This window comes from Nanorana parkeri, unplaced genomic scaffold (assembly GCF_000935625.1).
Source record: "Nanorana parkeri isolate BGI_ZX_2015 unplaced genomic scaffold, ASM93562v1 scaffold77, whole genome shotgun sequence".
In the NCBI taxonomy this organism is placed as follows: Eukaryota; Metazoa; Chordata; class Amphibia; order Anura; family Dicroglossidae; genus Nanorana; species Nanorana parkeri.
This window is the reverse complement of record NW_017306345.1, coordinates 1861565-1887629: the sequence shown is the minus strand read 5'-3', so window position 1 is coordinate 1887629 and position 26065 is coordinate 1861565. Positions and strand designations below refer to the sequence as shown.

Genomic DNA, 26065 nt, shown 5'->3' with positions numbered 1-26065 from the left:
GGGGGGGGGGAAGTTGGGGGGTGGACGGACGCCCATCTCACTGACGTCACTGGTTGCCAGGAGCTTGGCAGGAAGCTAGCTAGTGCATCCCGCTCAGGTCTTGGCAACCGGCAACATCTGTGAGCTGGGCGGGAAGCCGCACAGAGCGTCACAGGTTTCTAAGAGCTCTTAGCAGCCCGGGACGCTGTGGCTGCCTCCAAATGAGATGCCGCTTGAGGCAATCGCCTCCGGCTGCCTCATTATAGGGATGGCCCTGAGTGGAATATGCCTTTATCCTGAGAGTTGAAATGGCCACTGTTGTGACAGGAGCACAAATGGAAGACAAGACAGAGCATTGTCACCCTTTAACAGAAAGCACCTAAACAAGAATGAGAGGATCAAGTGAAACAAACAAAGAACATGAATGTTAATAAATCTATTTATTTTAATGGTGTAAAAAAAGTATTACAAATAACTCCTCCGTTTTCAAAAGGGAAAGATTGTTGCATACTGCAAAAGAAAACAAACACAAAACAGAAAACACTATTACAACTTACGGCTTGCCTCATCAGGGCTTATATGGATATACAATACTATGGCAGGGGTAGCCAAACTTTGGCCCTCCAGCTGTGGTCAAACTACAAATCCTATCATGAATCTGCCTCTGGAAGTCATGCCTGTGACAGTCAGTCTTGCAATGCCTTATGGGATTCGTAGTTCCACCACAGCTGGAGGGCTGAACTTTGGCTACCCCTGTGACAACACATGCAGCATCTTTTTGTCATGGAGAGGATCCAGTGACCTGTAATTAGCTGATGAAAGTTTGAGTGTACAAAAGTGTATCTGTATATGCATACACAAACCGAACCATGATCCTGACTGGCTGTTAGACCAGTCCCTGACCCTTCTGGCAGTCTGTATAGGATGCGAGGACTCTGAGGGACAGTCCATTGCTGGAGTAGCGGAGGAGGCAGACTGAAGGGACTGGCCTAGGAGCGTTTGGCGCAAATACAGAAGTTTTGTTAGGACATTCATTTTGAGGGCATTACAGCTGCCAAACCACGTAAGGTAGGACTGACGGCAGAAAGTTAAATCTTGTTTGGTTTTCCACAGAAAAGGGGTGAAGTTCAATTCCACCACCTTTCCAAGTTCGGCAGGGATCTGAACCCCGAGGTAAGTAATAGAGGTGCGGGACAATCGGAATGGGAAGGGTTGCAGATGGTTGACTGTCGTGGAGGGCAGAGAGACGTTGAGGGCTTCTGATTTTTGCAGATTGATCTTGGAGTTAAAGGATGGAATGTCTGCAGTTCCTCTATCAAAGATGGGAGAGAGACTCTCGGCTGGGCTATATCAAACAGTAAGTCTTCTGCGAATGCGGCCACTTTGTGTGTGATGGAAGCTATCGTTATGCCCTGCATATTAGGGTTGGCTCTGATCGTTTGAAGAAAGGGGTTCCGGTGTGAGGATAAAAATTCATGGCGAGAGCGGACAACCATGGCGAGTGCCGTCTGCTATAGTAAATCTTAGGATCATGGGAATTGGTTCCATTCTGGCAAAAGACACAATATATAAGGAGGGAATTAGTGTGGTAGTTGGCACATATAGTCGCGTCTTTACCCTCCTTGGGTATGACTGCGATTATATGCGTGTAAGGCATCAGGGGGAAGGGAATGTCCCTCCGTAATGGCATTAAAGGAGTGCAAAAAATGAGGAGCCAGGTTATCAAAACGGTTTTATAGTATGGGAGTGGGAGACCATTGGGGCTTTGTTTGACTGCATGCCTGCTAAAGCCGCCCCTAGTTCCTCATCCATTATTGGAGCTTTAAGCTGTTCAGCTTATGGGGCTGAAAGTGAGGGGAGGGAGGCCAATAGTAAGTATGGCTAAATTATCTCAGTTCTGGTTGAATCTGATAGGTGCAAGTCCTGCTGAGGTTTGACAACTTTTTCAATAATCGATTATGTCGATTAGTTGTTGCAGCCCTAGTAAATTGTACGGAAAAAAAGTCAGTCTGCACCAGTTAGATGTGCTCCTTCTTTTTTTCTGTTCAGTATCGTGTAGTTAGACACCCCGGTCTAATAACATGAGGAGTCGCACAACAGCCACAACCCCCCAGGAGTGACTAACCAATCAGTCTTCATTTTCTAACTGAGGTAAAGTTGTACAAATTTGTAAAAACCCATATGCTTCAAGTTGAAGGATACATATGGTCCTTAGAAAAGCTGGGTACTGTAGAATGTTTAAACCATGAGTTTACAACACCTCAGCAGCCTATCAAATACAGAGAAAACTAATCAGCCATGCAAAGAAATGATCCAGTAAATCACAAGCATTTGGAGGAACTGTTCTTAACTAGGCATGCTAAATCAGAAACCCCATGCAGTGTTCGCTCATCATCTAGGCCCAGGCTGTACACAATTTTTGCTTAAAAGTCCATTAAGATTAAGCCCTGACTCCTGCCATTCAACTTTCAAATGCCACATCCTCACTGGGCAGGAGACTTTGGCATTTAAAATTTTCCAGGAAAGAAACGGGCTGAGATTTAATCCTGACTTTGGCAGAAGCTGAGGCTTCATGTACAGCTAGGGTCTAGGATCCAAGGGGGCTCCAGAGAGGCACAGAAATCAATCTAAAGATTAGAGTAGCTACTTGCAGCCATCACACTTTAGGCCAGGCCAACTTGACTTCGCTGAATTTTTGGACGCCACTACAGGTATCTGAAAAGCCTATGACAGAAAGTGTCTATAAGCGCCCAGTCTAAAAATTAATATCAGTGGCAAATTACATTTTTGCTTGTGATAGGATTTTTGGTCGGTTCATCAAGATTTGAAAACTAAGTGGTAATGAGGTCCTGAGCCGCTGACATTTCTTCAAATGCATTGCTTTATTTTAGCAAATTCAACCAGCGATCCTATCTGGTGTTCCTAAGTCTATAGTTTAAGTCCTTACCAACTTTTAAGGGAACACCGGTTGTTGTGTTAGCACACATCCAAGGACAGTGAAGAGCATAAAGTAACAGCAGCTCTGGCCACTTTCCAGCAAAGAAAACATATGGTTGCAACCCTGTCATAGTCTCATGCCAGCAACTGTACCCTGCTGTTGCTTGCGGATTTTGTTCAGCAGCTCCATGTACTGCATCATAGTGTCTGCAGGTGTGTAAAGTGCATCGTGTTTGGCACTAAGAACCGGGGGACCAGATGGAGCATGACTGCCCATGAAACTCTGCATAAATTCCACCAAGAGGTTCCAGCAGTCACCTGGCACAGAACAAGGGCAGTAATCCACCTGAGAAAAAAAACACAGATAAGACATCAATTACAATTATGACTGTGTACTAAGTCTACTGAAAAAAAAACCCAGCAATTTATATGAAATAGCTGCAAACCTGTATTTCATTAGAAGTACTGTTGCTGATATAGCTAGTAATAGTTCTACACATTCAAGTGGACTAGTTCTGTAATGTTGAAGACTAATCCAAGCCATCTCTGCATTTATATCCACACAGGTAACATAGCCATCGTAAGCCAATTACCATGGAATGCTGCCAATAAAAAGTAATTATTGTTCCCCAGGCTGTTAGAGAAAACCCAGGAACGACTGAGCTTAAGTATAGTTTTGAATTAAGCCTGCACAGTTATAATATTTTATGTACGCTTTATCGTGAACAATTCATGACTGGGCTTATGCAGCAATGAATACTCAATTTTTAAATGATATTTGGCCATGCTTATATATGAAAGATTTATATTGACCACCATATTAAGCTGTACTATGTCTGGGTCTGACTTTTCTGCGAGGGGTCACAGGTTACCTGAAGTCTGAAAGTTGCAACACCTACCTGGTTGCACATTTTGGAGTATGGATGGCACTGTTAAAGATCAGATTCCATAATGAAAATAAATGTAAACACCGGGGCTCCGTTTGATGATGTAGTCATTCATACTGAGCGACTGTGTACAATTTACAATGATGTGAAATTGATGACAATCAATTGATGACAGTGAAGTGAAATGTGAGTTTTGATGGAGTCTACGTACTAGATATTTGAACTGTTTAAACTCGAGGCTCCTCAGTTGTAACTGTGTATGTCCATCACGATCTCAAACAATTCATCCCCACACAGCTACCTCCTCATGTATCACTTCCCCCTCCCTTTTAGATTGTAAGACCTCAGGGGCAGGGCCCTCCTTACCGTCTTGAATTGTACTGTAATGTGTTCCTTTATATATAAATCCTATATAATAATAATAATAAACAACGGGCTGCCTTTTAAAAAAGGAATGTGATGTATATGCTAGAATACTATACAGAAATACTGTATAACTTTTACAGGGTTATTCACTAAAGGGTGAAGAGTTTGGAGACGGCAGGAGAAGTGAACAATCTAGGCCAACATAGCTGATTTGGAAAAATTCTCCAATTCAGCTCACTTTTCTAGTTCAGTTATTTTGGCCTTTATTGTTCACTTCTCCTGTCTTCTCCAAACTCTTCACCCTTTTGTGAATAACCCAGTTAGTGAAGGACAGAGGTGTTCCTAAAACAAAATCCTCCAAAAGGTCATAATGCCCTGGCACAATTCTTCATTGGAGCAACCAGAGCACTGGAAACCTGATGTAATCTCTTCTGTCACTAAGTGGATGTGGGAATTATATCAGCTTATTAGCATGGAACGCCTTCTGGTGCAGCTTTTACACATACAAGCACATCTGTTAGTATCATATTTATGGAGTTAGAAAAACTAGGTGGTTTGGTAAACCGGTACAACACCCTGCTGCCTTTTCTCCAACCCCCCACATTTCCAGTTCCTACTCCTTTCTCTCTCTTTCTTTACCCCCTTTAAAGCAGAACTCCAGGCACAGAGATTTGTTTTTATCAGTTTTTATGTGCAAGAAAACATTACTTTTGCTCAGCCGTACCTAATCTCCAGATCACTGCAGTGTACTATAAAATCCATACTTTTCTTTATGCTGGATAGTGTAGTCCCTGCTGTACTTCTGGCCCGCTCTGGATAAGAGAGTTGAGGGTCTCATAGACGCAAGCGCTGGTTTAGTTTATCTGCCCCACCTCACCCCTTGGGCATCCACAGAACGCTGCATATTCTGTTAATGGCTAAGAGCCATGGGGACTGGATAAATGGCACAAGCGCATCTGGCTATAAGACCCACAGCTTTCATATTCGGTAGGGATGCACCGATACAATTTTTTCAAGACTGGGTACGAGTACCGATACTTTTCCTCAAGTACTCAACGATAACAATTACTGATACTTTTTTCAGTATCATGTCATGTGACAGTTTTTCTAAAACAATAAAGACCAATGAGGACAGTGGTGGAGCGCCAGGTCCAGTACAAATCCCAGCAATACATTACATAGAAATGCATAATACCACCAGCTATAGAAGGCTACAAATGCCAGCAATACATTTTACAGCAATGCAGAATATTATGAAACTACATACTGTGTTGCTCACTAGGGCTGTGCAGTGTCCAGGGAGGCTGAATGGTGGCTCACCACGGCTGTGTGTGGTTTCAGGACTCACCAGGGCTGCGCAAACGGGTGTGAGTCTCAGCAGGGCTGTATGGGCTGGTGCAGGTCTCACCAGGGCTGTGCGGAAGGGTGTGGGTCTCACAGAGTACTTGGGAAAATGCCCAGTATTGATACTGGTATCAGTGCATCCCTAATACCCAGAGTGAGAAGTGAAATAGTGGCAGTCCCAGGGTATTATCGGGTATTGAAGAGGTAACAGCAGTTTGGTTCATATGCCAGCACCCAGAGTGGGAAGAGAGCATGAGTAGTGATATACCAGGTAAACCAACCCATTAGGAGGGGTATGCCTCATGCCATAACTCTCCTGATGTAAAAAAAAAAAAAAAAAGCTGGTCAGCAAAAAAGGAGGCCAAGTATTCAAAATTTTGGCTAAAATGCTGGTTTGGGGGATGGAGATGTCAAGTCCAGCAAGTGGAATAATAACAAGAGTGTGGGTAGCGAGAGGATTGTCTTGCAAATGGCAAAAAACAATAGGAGAGTTTGGAGAACTGTAGCTGTGTTCATATCTATAGATATCTATAGATATATATCTGTATGAAGAGTAGTGCTGTGTAAATGATGTGCCGAGATGTTTTTAATCCCACATCTTTATTTAAAATAGTGATTACAGAATATGCACTAATACTATGCCAAATTGTTGGTGAAGCACTAGACCAGCAGTTCTCAACCTGTGGGTCGGGACCCCTTCGGGGGTCGAATGACAATTTGCCAGGGGTCGCCGGGAGTCTCCCACTATTAGATAGCTATTAGATTATCATCATTATTATTAATAATAAAAGCTGACACCCTCGGCTTGTGTTATATGGTTTGCCATTTTAGCTGTTACAACAGTGGTTCTCAACCTGTGGGTCGCTGTGTGATTTCTGCTGTGCTCGGTGAGAGTCCTCCTCAGCCCTCTCCTAGCGCAGCAGTGTCAGCTCTCCCACCACGCCGCCAGATGCCGCTGCAGCAGCCGCGTCAACCCTAAATTTTACCGTTGGGGGTCACCACAACTTGGCAAATGTTTCCAAGGGGTCCCGGCCCTAGAAAGGTTGAGAACCACTGCACTAGACCCTAGTGGAAATAGCTCTCTAGATACCAATGGGCCCAGATCATCAGCAATAAGTACAATAGAGAAAAGAGAGCACCACAACCTTAGGTAAAAGTCCGGTTAACTCTGCATATATTAAAGGGTTGTGGATTAATAAGTATAACAAATTCAATCTAACATGAACTGTTTTTGTGCATCAGAAAAGAAAGTGTAATGATGTTACAAGAATTTACAGGATCCCAATGGAGATAAGTATCTGTACACACAATTTCTGAATGCAACATAAAGGAAAGCTAAGAGGTTTGTTGATACAGCTGATGATCCATGTCATTGTTTTTCATTTTCTGAATTTTGTGGTCAAACCTGTTTTAACTGGATATTGGCATACAGCTCGGGGAGTATTTTACATACTAGGGCTGGTCCGATTTTGAGCACTACGGTTCTTCTTATAGCACAGGCACATTTTCCAACTTTCTAGAACATCTACCTACAGGTGGATCCACCAGTTCAAGCAATGATTTATGACTCTCTCTGAGAATAAGTGGGAGCTCTAGCCCATCTGCAAATGCATCCACTGGCTGGTAATCTTAGCAGCTTAGCATGCAAATCATAATGCAAAGGATGCAAGTGTGATTCTTAGATCGGCCATTTTTTTTATAGTAATGACATTTGATTACAAATAGTTTTTTTTTTATCACTGTAAGTATATACATGTGGCAGAAACTATCCCCAAGCACCCTCTTTATCTGTAAGAATTTAGAATAATTTTGATGGGCCCATTAAAACATTTACAGCTGTCATTTGAGTAGAGTGGTCGAAATTGCCAAAGTCTACAGATATGCAAAAAGTAACTGATGGGCCAATAGATTGCTTGCATTAGGTATTTTCTATCTACTATTTGCCCCTGCAATCTGCCAAATGAATATCATGAGCAGTTTGGGGCACTAGAGCCAGAAACCTCTGTGGAACAGCAAGTTGCTCAGTTGAGTACAGGGTTCCTGGAGAGTTAGAGGAGAACTATGAGGTGAGTGATTTACACTCATCCTCATTGTTCGAGCCGACATATGACATTGAAACTGTCACACATTGGCTCTATTGATTGGGAAGTGAGCTCACTTCCCAGTCATCTCCCTGCAGAGAGCGGTGACTGTCAGTCACCGCTCCCCACATTGATTCCCCTCTCCCCTCTCTGATCCTCCAGCGCTGACTGGAGGAACGGACGGTGGCGGGCACAGCTGGCTCTGCCTCTATGTAGGCGGAGCCCGCTGACAATTAGCCAGCTGGGTGGATCTCAACAGCATTGTCGGGATCCATCCTGACTGGGGCGCTCTCCGTATATAGCAAGCTATAGTATATACTGAGCTTTGGGTCACAGGAGGAGATTACTATATGTCCTCCCGTGACCCTAAAGAGAACTAAGGGATAAAAATGTTACCCCATAGTTCTCTTTTAAATTCATATTACACTTTAAATGTAATCACTTCACACACTAGACGGCACCACAGCATAACACATTCCCTCCTCTGAGCTAACAGATCCCACCCTTTGCAAATTAATACTTACCAAGATCCAGCGCTTGGAGCCTCCCGTGTTTGTTTACATCCTACACCAAAGTCCTCTCCTTGCTGGCCTCGCCTGCGCAATAAAGCCCAACAGACTGCTATGGGACTTGTCCACCTCCGTATCCTGGCTTGTTTTAAAGCTCTTTTACTGCTCGTTAAGAATATGTAAAGCATTTAATCTCCACAGTATGGGTACAGCTGCACTTCAAACCTAAAAACATGGTCGTATCACAATTTAATTATAGGGATCCATTTATGAAAAATTCACATAGCTATTTATCCAGCAAAACTGTATGTCCATTCGCACAATGTACAAAGCTGTGGTTGTTGTACGAATGGGGCAAAATCAAATGTTCTTAAGGTATGTTCTCTCGAATGATCTTAGGTTACTGTTTTAGACTATTTTCTCTTCTGTCCATATGTTCTTAGTCCATTTTGCCTATAGATCAAATATTCTTAGGGTATTAGGGAATGTTACAGCGTCTTTCAATAGACAAAATTCAGATGGACTTACCTCCACAGATATTCCTCGGCCACTCTGTCCCATAGTCACTGTACCAATTTTAATAAGAAAATCACAATACTCGTAGCGTGAACCCCTTGTCTCCATCTTGTTAGCCTTTGCGTTTTGAAAGAATCCTTTTAACTTAATCATAAGTACGTCAAAGTTTTGATCTGCAACTAGGCAGGGTCCATTCTCAAACAAAGCAAATGTACTGACAGGGTGTTCAGAACTGTGCATAATGTAGAGGAGCTTTCCAGGTTGACCTAAAGGTGATAAAAAAAAGAAAAACCAGTGACATAAAGCCAGATAAACTCCTGTGCCTGATGTACTTTATACTCCCTATATTCATGTGACTTTAATTAATTAGGAAAGTATACAAGAAGTAGGGCTGCAACTAATTTCATATACGATTATTTTTTCGATTACTCTAATAGAAAAAGAAAAAATCCTTAATTTAAAATAAAATACACAGAAGCAGTGTTACAAACAAAGTATACTTCAGAATAAAACTGCAAGCACAATTTTTTGCAATCAGGTTGCACTGGAACGCACGGCATTGCGGTACCATGTGTTCCTGTGTGGGCGATCACACTGTGGGTCGGAGGCGCTTTTGGGGTGGCACCTCCCACAGCAGAATTGTATTGCACCCGCCCACTGCTTGCTGTGCCCTCCTCCCAGCATGGAGGAGAGAGCTAGGGGATCCAACTGATCGATAATAGTTGACAACTATTCTCATTATCGATTAGTTGGTTGCAGCCCTAACCAGAAGCACATCCGTTGCCTCTGCACCAGCAGAATATGTTGCCATTGCAATGGCGATTGCATCAGCATAGATACTGATTACCCGATTAAATTGCCATTGCAACAAAATATGTTTTAAAAGCATTGACATATTTCTTTCCCGTCCATTGAGGGAAGTATTACAACTTCTGCTTATACTGCTGCCAACACCAGGATTTGATACCGGAGGAACAAACAAAAAAACACAAACTGTAGGGCCAGCCTTAACTAACCTCTTATAATACCAACATGCCTTAAAAAAAGGAGGACGGATCCTCATCTTCTTACAGCTGGACAAAGACATGTTTCAGCTCTTGTTTCAGAGACCGCTGGCCTCTCATACTCCGATTAGGACCTTTGTACAGGAAGTCTCCCATGTGGCTCCTCATGTCCAATCCCATCTTTACACTTTAAAAACCACAGTTTGAACCCATTGGAGACACTCCTATCTCTTTCTCTATGCTCACCCACAAGATGGTGTTCTTTGTAGCCATCTCTTTGGTTAGGTGAGTGTCTGACGCTTTATTTTGTAAGGAACCCTTTTTGGTCTTAGACAAGGACAAGGTTGTGTTGAGGCCTATCACTTCCTTCTTACTTAAGGTAGTCTCTGCCTTTCACCTCAACCAAGACATTGTTCTTCTTTTCCTCTGTCCAGCTTTAGTTCACCTCAAGGAAACTTCACTCGATTATCTGGATTTGGTTCTGGCTGTGAGCCACTGTTTTTGGGGGGAAGAATGATTCCATTTCTGTAATTCCAGATGTTCCTTGTAAGTCTTAAGGATCAGGTTCCACCCTTTCCTGTCAAGGCACACTCTACTAGATTGGTGGGTGTTTCTTGGGCTTTTTAGCTTCAGGCTACTATTTCTCAAATTGATAAGGCTGCTACGTGGTCTCCTGTTCACTGTTCTCTAGGTAGGTGTTGAGGCCTCGTGTGATGCCAGCTTAGAGTGTAAAGTTCTGCAGGTGGCTTTTTGAGATGCAGGCATCCCCATTTTTCTGTTATCTTCATGAGCCTTTTTTGTTGTGTTACCCACCCCTCAGTTGGACTGCTTTTGGATGTCATTAAAGTGTAAGATTTCCTGTGTCCCTCAATGAACAAGAACTAAAAACCATAAAATATTTTTTGGGAGTATTGAGGGAGGCAGGTCCCACCACCCTCTGTGTTTATGATCATGCTCTCAGTTCTGCTTGCCACAAAACTGAGCAATGCTGGTAGTGAGGCGTTACACTGGGCTGGCATACAGTTTTGTCTTTATCGTCAGTGTCCAGTCCTCCCTTAGGCAGCGGTATAACTTGAAGTATATTTTCTTTGTCCCTCAATGTACTCCATGAAAAAGGATTTTACCGTGAGTACTATTGTTTCCATTTTTACCTATTTACCACCTTTTTAATGGCAGTTGTTTGGATCAATAAGGTAAAGGGTTATCCCATGTTCCTGACATTTTAGGTGCATGAATTATTTGAGGTAGATACAGCAACTGCCTCTCCACCCATTTCTCTGACTAGTTATTGATTGAACGTTAGACACAATAAGTAACATAACTAGGATAATGAAGAAACAAATAAAACGTAAAACAGCAATTGGGGCTTTTTTGGTGGCGCAAGGATTTTTGACAAACTCATGTCTGAATAAAAAAACATTTTTATTATTAGTTCATGTTAAAATCTTATCTTAAAATCAATAGTGCACATATCCATCATGTTTCATTCTAATTATGTTACACTTATAACATAATGATTACATATAGATCAGGTACTAAATACGGCAGATAATACAATCTTGATGTAAAGATCGCCAACCACCCGATCGATATTCCCCATGTCCCCACTGAATGCTACATTATCCGAGGGGAGGGGAAGATTATCCCGCCCAATAACAAGGTTGGCTCTAATACACAACTAAAAGCCTATCTCCATATGATACAAGGTTTAATCCAAATAGATGGTAAGAATTGCACATGGGGATGTAAACTTTGTTAATTAGTCATGGTACACAGTGATCAAGTTATATATTATCCATATAGGTAATCTTTTGGGCTTTGCTATGATCTCCCCAGAAGGCCCTCATTTGGGGCGCAGGGCACACTGCCCTCCACTCTTCTGCTCTGCCTCTCCTTTCTGCCTCCCCCTCCTGTTTTCTCGTTCCCGCTTGTTGCGGGTGTCAGACGATGTCAATATCCACAGACCCTTAGGTGAGTGGACCAAGCAGATAATTGAAATATGGTTGAATAATGATTGTCAACAATACTCATTATTGATCAGTTGGTCTTGATTCCCTAGTGCACAAATAGCACAAAACTGTGTCATTAATAGGGTCAGGGCACCTAAAAGTTATATTTAAGTGGAGCCAAGTAGACCGATTTAACAGTGAGATTTGCTTGGCATGATTATTGGCTCTTTTCCTTTCCACCTTTGTATGTTTCAGCATGCCCTGTTACGTCCAGCTGTGGGGCAACTACAAATCCCATGAGGCATTGCAAGACTCGGACAGCCACAGGCATGACTCCCAGAGGCAGATGCATTGTGGGATTTGTAGTTTCGCCACAGCTGGAGGGCTACAGTTTGCCCACCCCTCTATTACGGTGTACGTTTACTGATATACAATCTGTCAATTAACTTGTGACTCACTTTGCTTGGGCTCATGGTGATTAAATTGTGTGAACTTCAACTTGCAGAGGATCACCATCCGCTAAGAAAAGTAAACCAGTAGACTTTGACCTAAACATTAAGGTTCTTGTTCCATACATATTTACTCACATCTTTAATCAAGGTAAGCACAACTAAAGCACAAGTGAGCATTACTATATCTTCCTGTACCTGTGGTTCCCACGGTGGTCCCTGCAGTGTGATATGTCTCACAGTCCACATGGAATGTTCCTTGCTTCTCCGCTCCCAGCTGCTCCAGCCTGCGAGTAAGAAGTTCCACAGTCTGCTGCACGCTCTTCCCTTCCGCTAAAGGAACCTGAGTCACACTGAGCAAAAACAAAATGCAGTCTGTTTATTTGAAATGTGACCATTCATAAGTACTAAAATGTCTTATTACAGGGAAAATGCACAATGTCTATTGTCTGGCACTAAATATCACAGGAATAATAAAAGTGAATGAGGAGGAAATAATTATTCCCTGACACTCACAATTATTAGGTAAACCTCAGCTGATTTAGTTATGAAGGTTCTCATTCATCCAGGTCATGGCATATATGTAAAAAAATAAATCAAGGCAACTGGACTTGCTGTATGTTTCTTGAAGACGTTTCACTGGCTATCCAACCAGCTTTCTCAATTCAGAATGACTTGTACAAAAACTCTCTGGGAATAAATATGGTGAATGTTGCTCCAATCCACATAATCTGGGTAGGTTAATAACAACTTCTAACTCCAATTATGCAATGCATTTATCACCTTACCTTTATGAGGTCTCTGACCCCATGCTAGTTATGTTTAACAGATTATGTTGATTGGAGCAACATTCACTATATTTATTCCTAGATAATTTTTTGTAGAAGTCATTCTGAATTGAGAAAGCTAGTCGGATGACCAGCGAAATGTCGTCAAGAAAAAAATACAGCAAGTCCCATTGCCTTGATTTATTTCTCAGCTGATTTAGCTAATTCGCTAAAGTGGCTGTCCAAAAGTTTTAATCATGATGTACTGCATATCGCGACCATACCAGAAAGTATGTCTTGGTAGCAACAAGCTTTTGAAAAGAAAATTTTAAGGAGAACTATGAGGTGAGTGATTTTTCAGGAAGCGGCCCCCCAAAAAATAGACATTCATGGTTTTAATTTTTTTTTTTTTATATACTGTCATTGTGTAATTAAAGGAGACAGAGGAGGTCAAGAGAAAAGTTATTTTTATGGGTGAAAATTCACTTGAACGACCTTTTCTTATTTTTGACATTACTCTACACTCAAGCATCACTGTTCATCTACAGCCGTAGATCACCAAGGGTCACCATTCACATTATTATACAGGATTTATATAGCGCCAACAGTTTGCGCAGCACTTTACAATATAAGGAAGACATTACAATCACAATACAATTCAAGACAAGATGGTAAGGCGGGCCCTGACTGTGAGGTCTAAAGGTGCCCATACACTGCACGATTATCGTACGAGAATCGCGGGGAAATCCCGCGATCGTACGAGAATCTCAAAGTGTATGGAAGGCGTGCAACCGTTTCTACTGTACGGTCGCAGTAGCATGCAGTCGAACCAGCATGCTAGAAAACCCGCCGGGAATCGTCCGATTCTCGGCGAGTTAGTGAACTGCTTGTCCGACAACTGCTGAGCGGGCCGGAGTGCGCACGCGCACACTGCCCGTTTGCAGTCATCGGAAGCCCGCCCCTCATTGCAGTCATCGGAAGCCCGCCCCTCACTCGCAAGTACGATCTGCCTGTCCAAGATGGGCAGATCGTACGTTTTTTAAATTACTTTACAACCCAGTGATACATGAGGAGGTAGCTGCGTGGGGATGAATTGTTTCAGAACGTGATGGTTGCAATCTTTGTACAAGAAACATTAGGCCTGGTTCACACCTAGGAATTTTTGAGCAGTAGAAAAAGCGATTTTAAACGCCCAACACAAGAAACTATTTTCAATAGCCCCTGTTCACAACTGAGCAGCAACATACCAAAGGCAGAAAAAAAAAGTACATGTGCTTCTTTTGGCAGTTTCAAGCTCATTTTTCTCCCATAGACTTCAATGGAAACGCCAGGCAGAAACGCGTTGCCAATTTTCATGCGTTTTTGCACACTTGGTCTATTGACCACAATGTTTCTTAGGTCTCGTTCGCACCTAGGCGTATTGCATATGCGCGTCGACATTACTCTACTTTTTAACCGTCGATTCGCGGTAAAAAAGTTTCCGAAGGCTACTTGGCTGTATCCCAATGGAAACACGCAACAAAACGGCCCAAAGTAGTACATGTACCTTTTCAGGCGTGTTAGGGACGGGCGGAAATATGCCAAGGTGGGAACAAGACCATTGAATACAATGGGATTTATATTTTTGAGCGTTTTGTAGAGCGTTCGTCGAGCGTAGATCGCGCTACAAAACGTTCAGGTGTGAACGAGGGGCAAGCCCTCGTTCACACCTGAACGTTTTGTAGCGCGTTCTACGCTCGTATTAAACTGCTCGTATTCGCACATATTAAACTGCCAGTCAATACGCGCATCTTCATGTGCATGTAAAAATGTGCCAAACTTGCAAAAGACCGCACGCTGCACGCAAAAATTATGCCGCCTTGTGAATGGGGTCTTAAGCTCACACACATACATAACAATCTGATTGCAATCTCCTTTAGATCTAACAGCAACAACTATGTAATACAAGGACTGTAGTATATCTCACAACAACTATATTCTATTTACTTACCAGGTTACCCCCATATCGGTCTTTCTAGGAGGCGCCTACTAATGACGTCAGTCGCACATGTACAAATGTAATGAAAACACATAGCAACCGCTGGAAAAGCTGTCTGCGGAGCCTGAAGTTAGTATTTCCGAGGTGGCCATTTTCTTGACTCCTTCTACAATGCAGAACACCCAGACATGTCTATCCCAACATGGCTACAGATAAAGACACTTTCGCTCTACCACTTACAAAGTCTGTATTTACGTTCCACCAAGTGCAGTGACACGGCGCAGGCGCATTAGCTGGCTGTCTGCACGTGTGGAAAGCTATGCCCAAGCATCGGAGTTCTCGGGGTTCGGCTCCCCGTCACGTGGGGCTAGCTGACCAGATCCTACAAGATGGGTCTGTCAGAACCACGAATAGAACTAAGAAAAGAGGGCAGGAGGCTGAGGACTCGCGGGATGAGAACTATGTGGATGAGAAGCTGTCCCGTAAGATCCTGGAGCAGGCCCGGCTACAGCAGGAAGAACTGGAAGCCGAGCATGGGCCGTGTGGACAGGTCACCAAGGAGAAGACCACTGTTTTGGGTATGCTCTAAATTACGGTACAGCCGATAGTACAGTAAGGACAATCACACTTAAATTATATTTCCAGGGAGACGAAACTTTGCTTGCAGTGGGGTTCCCCTTTCACTGTAAGGGTTAAAGCAGAACTCTGGGGAAAATCAATACTTAAAGGAGAATCATGAGATGAGTGATTTCCACTCGTCCTCATAGTCATGACACAGGTCGGCTCTATCGATCGGGAAGTGAGCAGAAACATGCAGCTGACCTCCTGATCGTCTCCCTGCAGTGATCGTTGACTGTCAGTCACTGCTCCCCGCAGGGATTCCACCCCCCTCCGATCTTCCAGCGCTGAGTGGAGGATTGAATGTGGGAGGGGGTGGGCACAGCTGACTCTGCCTTTAGATAGGCAGAGCCTGCTGTTACTTGCACAGTAAAAACACTTACTCCATAGTTCTCTTGTAACCCCTGCAGTGGGGCTCCTTTGTGTCTAAGTTAATAATAAAATACTTACCTGAACCTGATCCTTGGAGGTGGCCAGTTCTTTGACCGCTCACTGGAGCCTCTCTCCCCCCTCCTCTGCAGTAGTCTAAGCTGCCTGAGTCATCACATTCTACACTGTGTATAGGATGTGAGGACAAACCATCACTGCAGAAAGGAAGGGGTGTCACAGCTAGCTGGATCTGAGGTTTGGGTGAGTAAAACTTTTTATTTTGTGTTTTTAACAGACACAAATGAGCAGTTAACCCTTGCAGTGTGGATGTAGCCCCATTGCAAGGATTAAGAATTTATTTTTCCCCAGAGTAATTTTTTTAACAACCAGATCCCTGCTGGCTCCAAGACTGGTACCTGCAGATTCTTCTGCCCTTTGTTTCAGTGGTTGGTAACCCTCTGACATCAGCAAGTATTATGTAGGGCACATACAGTGAGGAAAATAATTTTTGCAAAGAATACAAACCCGGCAATCATCTAGACGTATGTGTTTGGAGATTGTCATTATGTAACCTTTTCTCAAAGTGTGTTTGTTATTTTAAAGATCTGGGTAAAAGCCCGCTTTAATAGAAATATCACCTGTTTTGGCTTTACGTACACTTTGAGCTAGTGCATTGGGCATACTGTACAGAAAGTAGTTCCTCTCCTGGGTTAAATGATGGCCAGGGTCACCCAAATCACTTCCTTTGAGTGCATTAGTGGAGCGAAGGACCTACTGATGGGTAGAAATAGGTTAGGTATGGAGTTCGTATTGGCAGCTCTCTGTTAACTAGGTTATCCCGAGGGGACCCTGGAGTGATCGCAATACTGTAGTATATAAATGGATGAGAGTGCCACAGGTTCGTCTCAAGTCCAGTAAAAGTTTATTTATTTTTGACAAAAGGTCTACACACATAGCCAATGCGTTTTGGGGTCTTACACCTGGCTCCTTGCAATCTCTGTAGTCCTCATTTTATACCTTACACTATCCACGATACCTAAATAACTGTCAGCACACAAGCCCTGATGGAGGTGGAGTTGTGAGCCCTTGAAACACATTGGCTATATACTCAGATCTGTTGTCAAGATAAACTTTTTTTGGACTTAATACAAACCTGTGACACATCATTTTATATACTATTGTAAGCGCAGGTTGTCATGGACACACTCCCTGTAGGATGCTTCATCATGCTGGCCTGGGCTCACAGTACTGCAGCAACTATGCTAACATGTCATTTTATGAGCATGGTTCTGTGCTGCAGTGGGGGTTAGTGATGGGCTCGGGCGTGTTCGCAAGCGCCTCGTGCCGAGCCTGCCAGGAAGCCGTCAGCGCGCAGGGCCAATCACAGGCACTGAGACATGTTCACTGTCCGCAGCTGTAGGGATCGGGAAATGTCTCAGTGCCTGTGATTGGCCCTGTGCGCTGACGGCTTCCTGGCAGGCTCGGCACGAGGAGCTTGCGAACACGCCCGAGCCCATCACTAGTGGGGATCACCCACTAGAAGATGAAGAACCCATGACATCACCGCAATGGCCGGAAGACACCTGAAATGATGGTAGTTGGTCAGTTTTAAAAAATACATGTGGGGGAATCATTTTTCACATAGTCCTTCTTTTTTATGTCATGCATTTGCTGATCTCCGACAGCCATTATGCTATTATTTGGTAAATGAATTTGCTTTCTATAATCTAATCTTGTTTTTTTCTTACATGTAGAATATAAGAGCAAAGCTGAGAATTCAGACTCTGAGGATGAAGAATGGCCCTCCTTGGAAAAGGCCGCGTCTATGGATGCAGCAGCCTATAATGACCATGTTGAGGTGAACCCTGAAGATGAGAAAGCGATTGCAATGTTCATGAATAAAAATCCTCCAGTGAGGTGAGAACCCTTAAAAAAAATGTGGCAATTCATTCAGCGTTCTATAATGTTCAAGCAGAGGGAATCCTGAGGATGATTTATACTAGCCTGTGTGATCACATTTATGCCATAGTGGGGACATTTGTACAGCATCACATCTGTTTAGTATAACCCTTTGAGAAAACATCTCTCTGTATGCTAATGACACATAATCTGTGTTAAACTTTACTTGCTTAAAATAGTATTAAAGAGGATCCAGGATTTTTTTTTTAAACTTACCCTGAGTGAAGCTACCCTTTTACTGCAAGGGTTAAGTATTCATTTTTGTCTAGAGGGCTGCTAGACCAATCCCTACAGCCTCTTCTCCCCCAGGCTTCAGCGGTCTAAGGACTGCTGATGTCATCACGTCTAATGCTGGTCCATTGACTTGTGTTAGACGTGAGGACACCGAGGGACATACCGCAGCCAGAGCGGGGGAAGAGAGGTGAGCGCTGACTGCTGCAAAACCGAGGATCAGGTGAGTATATTGTCATTTATTCCGGCCCCTAGCCCCACTGCAAGGGTTAGTTTTATTTAAAGGCTAAATCGACTTTCCCAGACTAATTTGGCCGTATGGAATTACTCCAACCAATCTGCCCCCTGCCAAGCTTCAGTATCTTGATAGTCAGCCCCGCTGGCTGTCAAAATACCTGAACAATCTGATTGGATGCAGACATTGTTCAGGTGTTTTGAGAGCCAGCGGGGCCGACTAGCAAGATACTGAAGCTTGGCCCAGTGGGAGATGCCTCCATCCACACAGTTTAGCGTAGATAGAGGAATCTGTTACACTCTATCAGACAATCTATAGATGTATGGCCAGCTTTCTCCTCATCTTCCAGGTCAACAGCATGAGAGATGATTGACTCCCCCCTTCTACAGGAAACACAATAAACTCCGTCTTGAACCAACACTGCCCTAGGTGGGTCTGGGATTTGTTCCGTAGTATATATGGCCTGCAATAAAAAATCAATATCTTCCACGGGGAAAAAATGCTTTTAGGGTTGGGAATTCCCACCCTAACAGGAAGGGGAGGTTTCCCCTTCTTGTAAGAAACTATCTGAACTGGATCCTGAAGCTGATTCTTTCTTATCCAAATCCCTGCGTAACTGAGCAGATTTAGCCTGTAACCCTGAAGTGCCAGGCATATCTGCAATTAAAGAAGGAGCAGAGGAAGCGGGCAACAGGAGCAGAGGAAGCGGGCAGCAGGAAGTTCACCTTCCAGAAGACGTTCGACAGACGTTCAGCTGATGGATGTCTCCAGAGACGCTGATGGGAGGCAAACTATGGAGTCAGACGGATCCTATTCAAGTAGCTACGGACGTGAGTTCATGAGGCTTGAGAGCTCTTACGTTGGGGCTGCATGCTCAGGGACTCTGGCCTCAAGACCTAGCGAACGCCTCTTCAAATTTGAGGGAGCTATCCGCGCTGATAGGAGCGTTGATTGCCTTCCAGTCGAGCCTAGTGGGGAAGGATGTGCAGATTTTCTTTCAGACAATTCCACCTCAGCGGCCTACCTAAATCATCAAGGGGAACCAGGTTCACAACTGCTGAGGACAGTGGAGGATATTTTCCCCTGGGCAGAGTCTCAAATACTTTCCGTTTCGGCAGTCCGCATAAAGGGAGTGTCCAACGAGACTGTGGATTATGGATTGAGCCACAGACCCATTCACCAAAAAGAGTGGGAACTTCATCAGGAAGTTTTTGCACAGATAGTCGAATTATAGGGACAGCCGGAAGTGGACTTATTCGCAAAACAATTAAACTGAAAAGTACCAGCCTTTTTTTTTTTTTTTCCCCCCCTGTACAGGGAGGCGGGCTCCAGAGGGGTAGATGCACTGGCCCAGAGCTGGGATTTCAGTCTAGGTTATGCATTTCCTCCTCTAGTTCTACTTTCTCGTATTCTGCAGAAACTGAGCAGGTTAGTCTGTACCCTCGTTATGGTGGCCCAAGAGAACGTGGTTCTTGGAGCTTCAGGCTCGATCCATCCTTCCTCCTTGGTTTCTTCCTCTGCAGAGGGATCTTTTGTCTCAGGGGCCGATCTTGCATTCAAACCCGGATTTCTTTTAATTAACGGCCTGGCTCTTGAGAAGACACCCTCATAAGACATTACCAAGTTGAAGTGTTGTCGCAGAAAGACCTCGCTTTTGGTTGAAAGGTGCTTCAAGCAATTGTCCAGCCCAAATGAGGTAGGCTTGCTTGGTGTGTGCTTGCTTATCCTCTCAGGTTGCTGTCCTGGAAGATGATTGGAGAAATGCTCTGTTAAACTTACCGATAACGGTATTTCTATGAATCTTCCAGGACAGCAAGCCTATTTCCGACCCTGGATTGTTTATGCTTCCTCTTTGTTTATGGGTGTGAGCTTCCCTTCCCCTCCAAAATCCATACCAGACCTTTATCCCAGATGGGACCAGGTATGGAATTATGGGGGGAATCCATGTGAAAACACAAAAAATCCGGAGCCCCCACTTACATGAGTATCCCTCTTTACATTAGGACCCCCCCTTTACTTTTAAATCTCCCGTTTACATCAGGGAAAGGCATGATGCTATGTAACATTATCGATGGAAGCCCGAGGGCACCTTGTTTGACAAAGGCTGGCCTAATAAACATGTTTCAGCAGTGTGTGATCTCATTTATAGTTATCCTCTTTGCTGTTTTATAGACGGACTCTTGCTGACATAATCATGGAAAAAATAACAGAGAAGCAAACGGAAGTGGAAACGGTGATGTCAGAGGTTTCTGGAAGACCAATGCCGCAGTTGGACCCTCGAGTGTTAGAAGTGTATAAAGGAGTAAAAGAGGTGTGGATTTTAAATAAAATGGCATTATGGGTTTTCTGAGAGAGCACACAGAAGCTTTTTGCCCTTTCCAAGGAGCTTTGTCCATCAGAACTGCCGGATATTCAAGCAGGGTTTAGAGATGGCTGCAGGCAATTTCAGGCCTGGACAGCAGTTTTAATGTCATTTGTCCCTTTTTTTAGGTTCTATCAACTTACCGTAGTGGCAAGCTTCCTAAAGCCTTCAAAATTGTTCCAGCCCTAGCAAATTGGGAACAGATCCTGTACATTACAGAGCCGGAGACCTGGACTGCTGCAGCTATGTATCAGGCCACGCGGTATGTGTTTTTGCAGAAATATAGCCAGATTTATTTATTTTTTTTGGATTGAGTTCCATCTTGATTTAATGCATCGTTCTCTATAATCCCCCCAGTATCTTTTCCTCTAACTTGACGGAACGTATGGCACAACGCTTTTACAACCTCGTTCTGCTTCCACGTGTACGTGATGACATTGCTGAGTACAAGCGCCTCAATTACCATCTTTATATGGCTTTGAAAAAAGCATTATTCAAGCCTGGTGCCTGGTTTAAAGGTATGTTCACAACTGAGTTCATGTATGTAGGTGTGCTAATAGAACCAGCTCTGTTTTCCCCAATCATCTTCCAGGACAGCAACCTGAGAGATGATTGGCTCTCCCATCTACGGGAAACACAATTGGAGGTTTAAAAACCCCTCCCTTGTCCCTCAGTTTAGATTGTGTTTCTTACCATCCAGGAGCGTCGACACGCTTGTTTCTTTCTCTGGTCCGGATGGCTTTGAGGTCAGCGCCCCCCGCCCCCCCCTCTGTAGGGCTCTGATCCTGGATATCTGCTGTCTTCAGCCTTGCCCTGGTGGCCAGAGGGTTCCCCTACACCTGTTGCCGGGTTCTCAATGCCCTTTTTTCTAGGGAACAGACACCTGAGGTCCCCCTGCATGTGCCTGCCCGTGTTTTCTGTAGCCGCTAATTAGAATTCTTTTTCATGCCTTACTGCAGAAATGACAATTTATTGCCGATTGGTTACTTTGGGACACAATGTGGGGGATTTATCAAACTGGAGCAGACAGTCTGGCTTCTCTATTCAGTTTGTTCAGTTAAGCTTTGAAAATGAAAGATAGAAGCTGATGCTGGGCAACTGCTCCAGATTCTGTCTGCTCCAGTTTTTAATACATTTCCCTCGCTGTATTTTATAGCACCTTTGGTAAGTGATACGGTTCTGTTTTATGTTTATATGGTTCTGTCTAATGTCTATCATCTTTAAAAAGAAAATCCATTCTAAAGGGTTGTCTTAAGTTGAGGGCAGGTTTAAGTAAGTTACTAATATATGCCTGTGCTGTTCTCCTCTATAAACCTTTCTCTAAAAGCACTATACATAAAAAGTACATTTGCAGCTGCTTACTCTGGTCATTTATAAAGTGTGTCTGGACCTGGATGTCATGGACTCTGTTTGGTAATGTGTATCCTACAAAATGTTGCTTTTCTCCATAGGTTGCCTATATTACTATAGCATGTTTGAAGAATGACCAAATGAAAAGCCTTCCTTCTTTTTCTTTTAGGGATCCTCATACCTCTTTGCGAGTCTGGGACATGCACCTTGAGAGAAGCTGTGATTATTGGAAGTATTCTGACAAAATGCTCCATCCCTGTACTTCACTCCAGGTATCCAGAATTCATATACACAAAACTATAATCACAATACAATAAGAAATCACCAATAACACTCCTTTGCATGTTCTATAACTTCCACTTCTATGCATAACATCCCTTTGCATAACTATTGCACAGTGTAAGCAGGTAAAAAAAAAAAAATTTCTTTAGGCATTGATCACAGCTAAAGTGTAGAGCAAGCTTTGGCAAAGCATTTGTTAAAGTGACACTAAACCCGTGAGGTAAATCGTAAAAATGCAATAGAGAACCTTAATTATTACACACATAACATATATGTAGATCCTCAAATCATCTCTGAATATATGCTGACACTGTCCTTCCTTCGGGAGGGTGGCTACTTTTGTTCTCCATGGTCCCTGTGTGTGTTATAAACTAGTCACCCTCCAAGCTTGCTTCTGTGATGGACTACCATCTCAATACAAATGATTAAACTAATTGCGAGATTGTAGTCCATCACGGGAGCGAGTTTGGAGCGGTGGCTACTTTACAACACACACGGACCATGGAAAACAAAGGTAGTCACACTCCAGAAGGAAGGACAGTGTCTGCACCAATTCAGAGAGGATTTGAGGATCTATAGCTGAGTGATATACAAATAAGATAAATTTTTGTTAATAGATAAGGTACTTGAATGCATTTTTAAGGTTCAACTCCTGAGTTTAGGGTCACTTTAAGCAGATTTGTTGAGGCCTTCCAAAAAAAAAAAGTCAGTGTTAATGGGAGTGGTCACTGTCGCTTTAAACAAGCAAGTTAGCAGGCTTTCAACAAGCTTCAAGTAGAGCTGGGATGGCCAAACTCCGGCCCTCCAGCTGTGGTGAAACTACAAATCCCATGAAGCATCTCTCTCCGGGAGTTGTGGCTGTGAGAATCTTGCAAAGCCTCATGGGATTCTAAGTTCCACAGCAGGAGGGCTGCAGTTTGGCATCCCTGAAGTAGAGATAAAGATTCCTAGCAGCTTGCTTAAACTGGCAGTCAGCACTTCAACTAAGATGTCTGTTTAACTTCCCTAAAATGGTTTTTACCCCTTTTTTAATGTTGCTGCAGCAATAGGAACAAGCTAAAAGTCACAATGGTAGGTGTCTTAACTTTTCTATGCAGGCTGTGGACTATGTGGTAGAAGTGATATGGGCGGATATAAAACTGCTTGTTCACTGATGCAGGGCCACAGAAGCATGTCGGGGTTCAGAGCTGCTAAACACCAGCTAGTAGTGGCTACTGGATCAGAGACTGTCCCCAGTCTGCTAAGGCAGCAAGCAGGGAAGAAATTAGGCGTCTACTAGACCCCTGATATTTTCATAAAGGGAGCATGTCATGTTCCATATACTATCAGTCAGCCCTCTTGTGATGGTAATTAATTTGAATTAAAAAATAAAATAAACGTAAACAAAAATCAAAAAGGATCACCGTCCCTGCCCTTGGGCAAAACTTATATGCATGTGTAAATGTAAACTCCTGTTACACAGCACATATTGGGTTATCCCCTGCGTACAGCAGAGGAATCATTCTAGGGCCATCATTCATGGCTGACTCTACACTGATGAGCTATAAAGGTTTTTAAAGCTTCGTCCTCTGCTTTTTTGGGGGGTGTTTTAAGTACATTTTCAATTCAGTAACGTGCAGAATGCTTTGCAATAAGGTTGCTGTACACACTGTTATTCAAAGTGAAACCCAGCCAAGTGAACAAGGCCTAAGCCAATTGGCTGCATTGGACAGAACTACTATGCATTAGTGTATTCATTTAGATGTATTACATGGGATCAAGTGTTGAAAGCTTTTGTTAAATGTAGTAAAACCTTCATATGTTTAATAAATGGTGTACAAGTTCTGCTCAGAATTGTTCTACTTTATAGACCTTGCAGTGAATGATAGAAACTGAAAAGAAATGGGCTCCCAGACATTAAACAAGAGTTTCTTGATGCAGGATTTTGGTCAGATTAGGCATATATGTGTGGGGCATCTGCAGGCGGCAGCAGAGGTTTTTTGGTGGGTATTGTGAATGGACAGACTGAGAACCATGTTACGTTTTCCTGATCAGCTGGCTTATAATACAACCTTCATGTTTAGGGAAGTGTTGGACTTCAGATGCAGGCTTGATGCAACCACCCTAAAGATCTCTCCAAGGTTATAGTTGTCTTTAACAGGAAGTGTAAAACATTAACCCTTGCTACCCCCGCAGTGCAAGGGTTAACTGCTCGTTTTGATTTGACGCGCGTATCCATTGGTATTCCCAAGTGTGGATCGGGGTTAATAGAAAAAAATAAATGCAACCCTCCCCCCAAAAAAAAAAATCCTACCGCCAGTGATTTTTTTCAGCTTTTTGTTTTGCGTTTTTAAGCACGTATTTCCGTTCAGTGAAACACGCGTTTCACTGGCGGTATGATTTCCCCCCCCTATTTTATTTTTGATGTTTTTTTTTTAACTTTCAAACTTCCCGCCGGCTCCGCCCCCCCCTGCGGTGCGGCCGCTCGCAAGGGACGGAAGTCGACAGTTGGAAAAACGCCCCAAAGAAGCTCCTGTACTTCTTTGGGTGTAGGGTGTTTTTCAGCGTGTTCCTACAGGCTGAAATACGCCCAGGTGGGAACCATGCCCATAGGCAATCATTGGTTTTCACATGTTGAGCGTTTTACAGCGCGTAGTAACGTGCTGTAAAACGCCCAGGTGTGAATCGGGCCTAATCATCTGGGGCAGCCTCTGTTCCTTCTTTCTTGCAAAATGTATCAAGTGTTCTATCCACGCTAGTGTTTTTTGTTTTTTTCCTTTTTCAAAGTTTTAATGTCCTCCATTATTTTGCCTCCACCTACTAGTGCTGCAATGCTGAAGATGGCAGAGATGGAATATAATGGAGCCAACAGTATTTTCTTGAGACTGTTGATTGACAAGAAGTATGCTCTTCCCTTCCGAGTGCTTGATGCCCTGGTCTTCCACTTCCTGGCCTTCCGCTCTGACCGGAGAGAGCTCCCTGTATTGTGGCACCAGAGTCTTCTCACACTTTGTCAGAGGTATAAGGAAGATATGTCATCGGAACAGAAGGAGGCTTTACTGGAATTATTGCGAATCCAAAATCACCCACAGATCTGTAATGAGATTCGCCGTGAACTGATAAACTCTAAATCCAGAGATTTAGAGATTGCAACACCCATGGGCATGGACTGAACTCCAGTATGGAGCAAGTGTGACTGTATAAGCTGATAGGATGTCTTTTATTCCAGTCTTTAACGTGTATTAATCATCTTATATTGGCGTATTTGACCATGTGAATGGTTAGTACTATGTTTTCTATATTTTTATTTCTTTCCTGCTTTAGAAATCCAACATTTTTGAAGCTTTATTTCTGCTGGCTTCTGTCCATTACACTGATGCTAGTGGGGTGCAGATGATAAAACAGTTTTCATTTTTGTCTACTAGTTTTGTGCAGTGACCAGTGATTAAAAACATCTACATATATGGACTACAAACTAAAGGAAGCTGCGAGCATTGATTGAAAGAAGCATTCATATTTATTAAAGACTAACGGATAAATATGCCAAAATCTACTCTTGTGTTTTTCCTGCTTTATGACCATCTGTATGCATGCAGGCTAAGTGTGCAGTGAATTCTTTATAAAAGCTCTAGTATTTTACAGATTTGTGCTTCACAGAGTAAAGATCGTGGCAACATGCTAAATAAAGTGGGCAAATCTGTTTTGTTTTTTTGAATGTATAGTTAATGCAAGTTTCCAAAAGGAAATGATTAGCTTTGGCTAAAATCTTGAATTTTGGTTGTGTGAAATTTACCCTGATGAGGCTGCCTCAAATGGCCAGACAACCACTTTAGTCACTGACTTTTTTTGTTTCTTTGATCCTAGAGGGTCAGGGGCGTAAATGCTTTGTAAATGACACTGGAAAACCAGAAGAG

General features: G+C 43.3%; 2 protein-coding genes across 6 annotated transcripts; one reads left to right on the top strand and one right to left on the bottom strand.

The window, feature by feature from the left end:
- Positions 1-2808: 2808 nt before the first annotated feature.
- MED20 (mediator complex subunit 20) lies at positions 2809-14847 on the bottom strand. 2 transcript variants are annotated; one of them, XM_018576810.1, is made up of 4 exons: positions 14779-14847; positions 12220-12374; positions 8632-8885; positions 2809-3262 (listed from the first exon to the last, which is right to left on the bottom strand). In XM_018576810.1, exons 1-4 carry the CDS (start codon positions 14790-14792, stop codon positions 3044-3046), a joined length of 642 nt encoding a protein of 213 aa, XP_018432312.1. In that variant the 5' UTR covers positions 14793-14847; the 3' UTR covers positions 2809-3043. The 2 variants fall into 2 exon arrangements, with proteins under 2 accessions (XP_018432312.1, XP_018432311.1); XM_018576809.1 differs by having other exon boundaries at positions 2820-3262; positions 12214-12374.
- A 197-nt stretch (positions 14848-15044) lies between these two features.
- Positions 15045-25380, top strand: BYSL (bystin like). 4 transcript variants are annotated; one of them, XM_018576789.1, is made up of 7 exons: positions 15045-15316; positions 17528-17670; positions 20351-20489; positions 20669-20802; positions 20898-21058; positions 22060-22162; positions 24976-25380. In XM_018576789.1, exons 1-7 carry the CDS (start codon positions 15086-15088, stop codon positions 25322-25324), a joined length of 1260 nt encoding a protein of 419 aa, XP_018432291.1. In that variant the 5' UTR covers positions 15045-15085; the 3' UTR covers positions 25325-25380. The 4 variants fall into 4 exon arrangements, with proteins under 4 accessions (XP_018432291.1, XP_018432289.1, XP_018432288.1 ...); XM_018576787.1 differs by having other exon boundaries at positions 15045-15344; positions 17508-17670; XM_018576786.1 differs by having other exon boundaries at positions 15045-15347; positions 17511-17670.
- Positions 25381-26065: the final 685 nt, after the last annotated feature.

Coding starts and splice junctions, on each gene's coding strand:
- MED20 (XM_018576809.1), bottom strand. Junction 8,886..12,213: donor CGTGGGAACCACAGGTACAG/GAAGATATAGTA, acceptor TATCACCTTTAG/GTCAACCTGGAAAGCTCCTC. Junction 3,263..8,631: donor GCCGAGGAATATCTGTGGAG/GTAAGTCCATCT, acceptor TTTTTTTCTCAG/GTGGATTACTGCCCTTGTTC.
- BYSL (XM_018576787.1), top strand. CDS start 15,086: ATGCCCAAGCATCGGAGTTCTCGGGGTTCGGCTCCCCGTCACGTGGGG. Junction 15,345..17,507: donor GGAGAAGACCACTGTTTTGG/GTATGCTCTAAA, acceptor TCTTACATGTAG/AATATAAGAGCAAAGCTGAG. Junction 21,059..22,059: donor GCCTGGTGCCTGGTTTAAAG/GTATGTTCACAA, acceptor TTTTTCTTTTAG/GGATCCTCATACCTCTTTGC.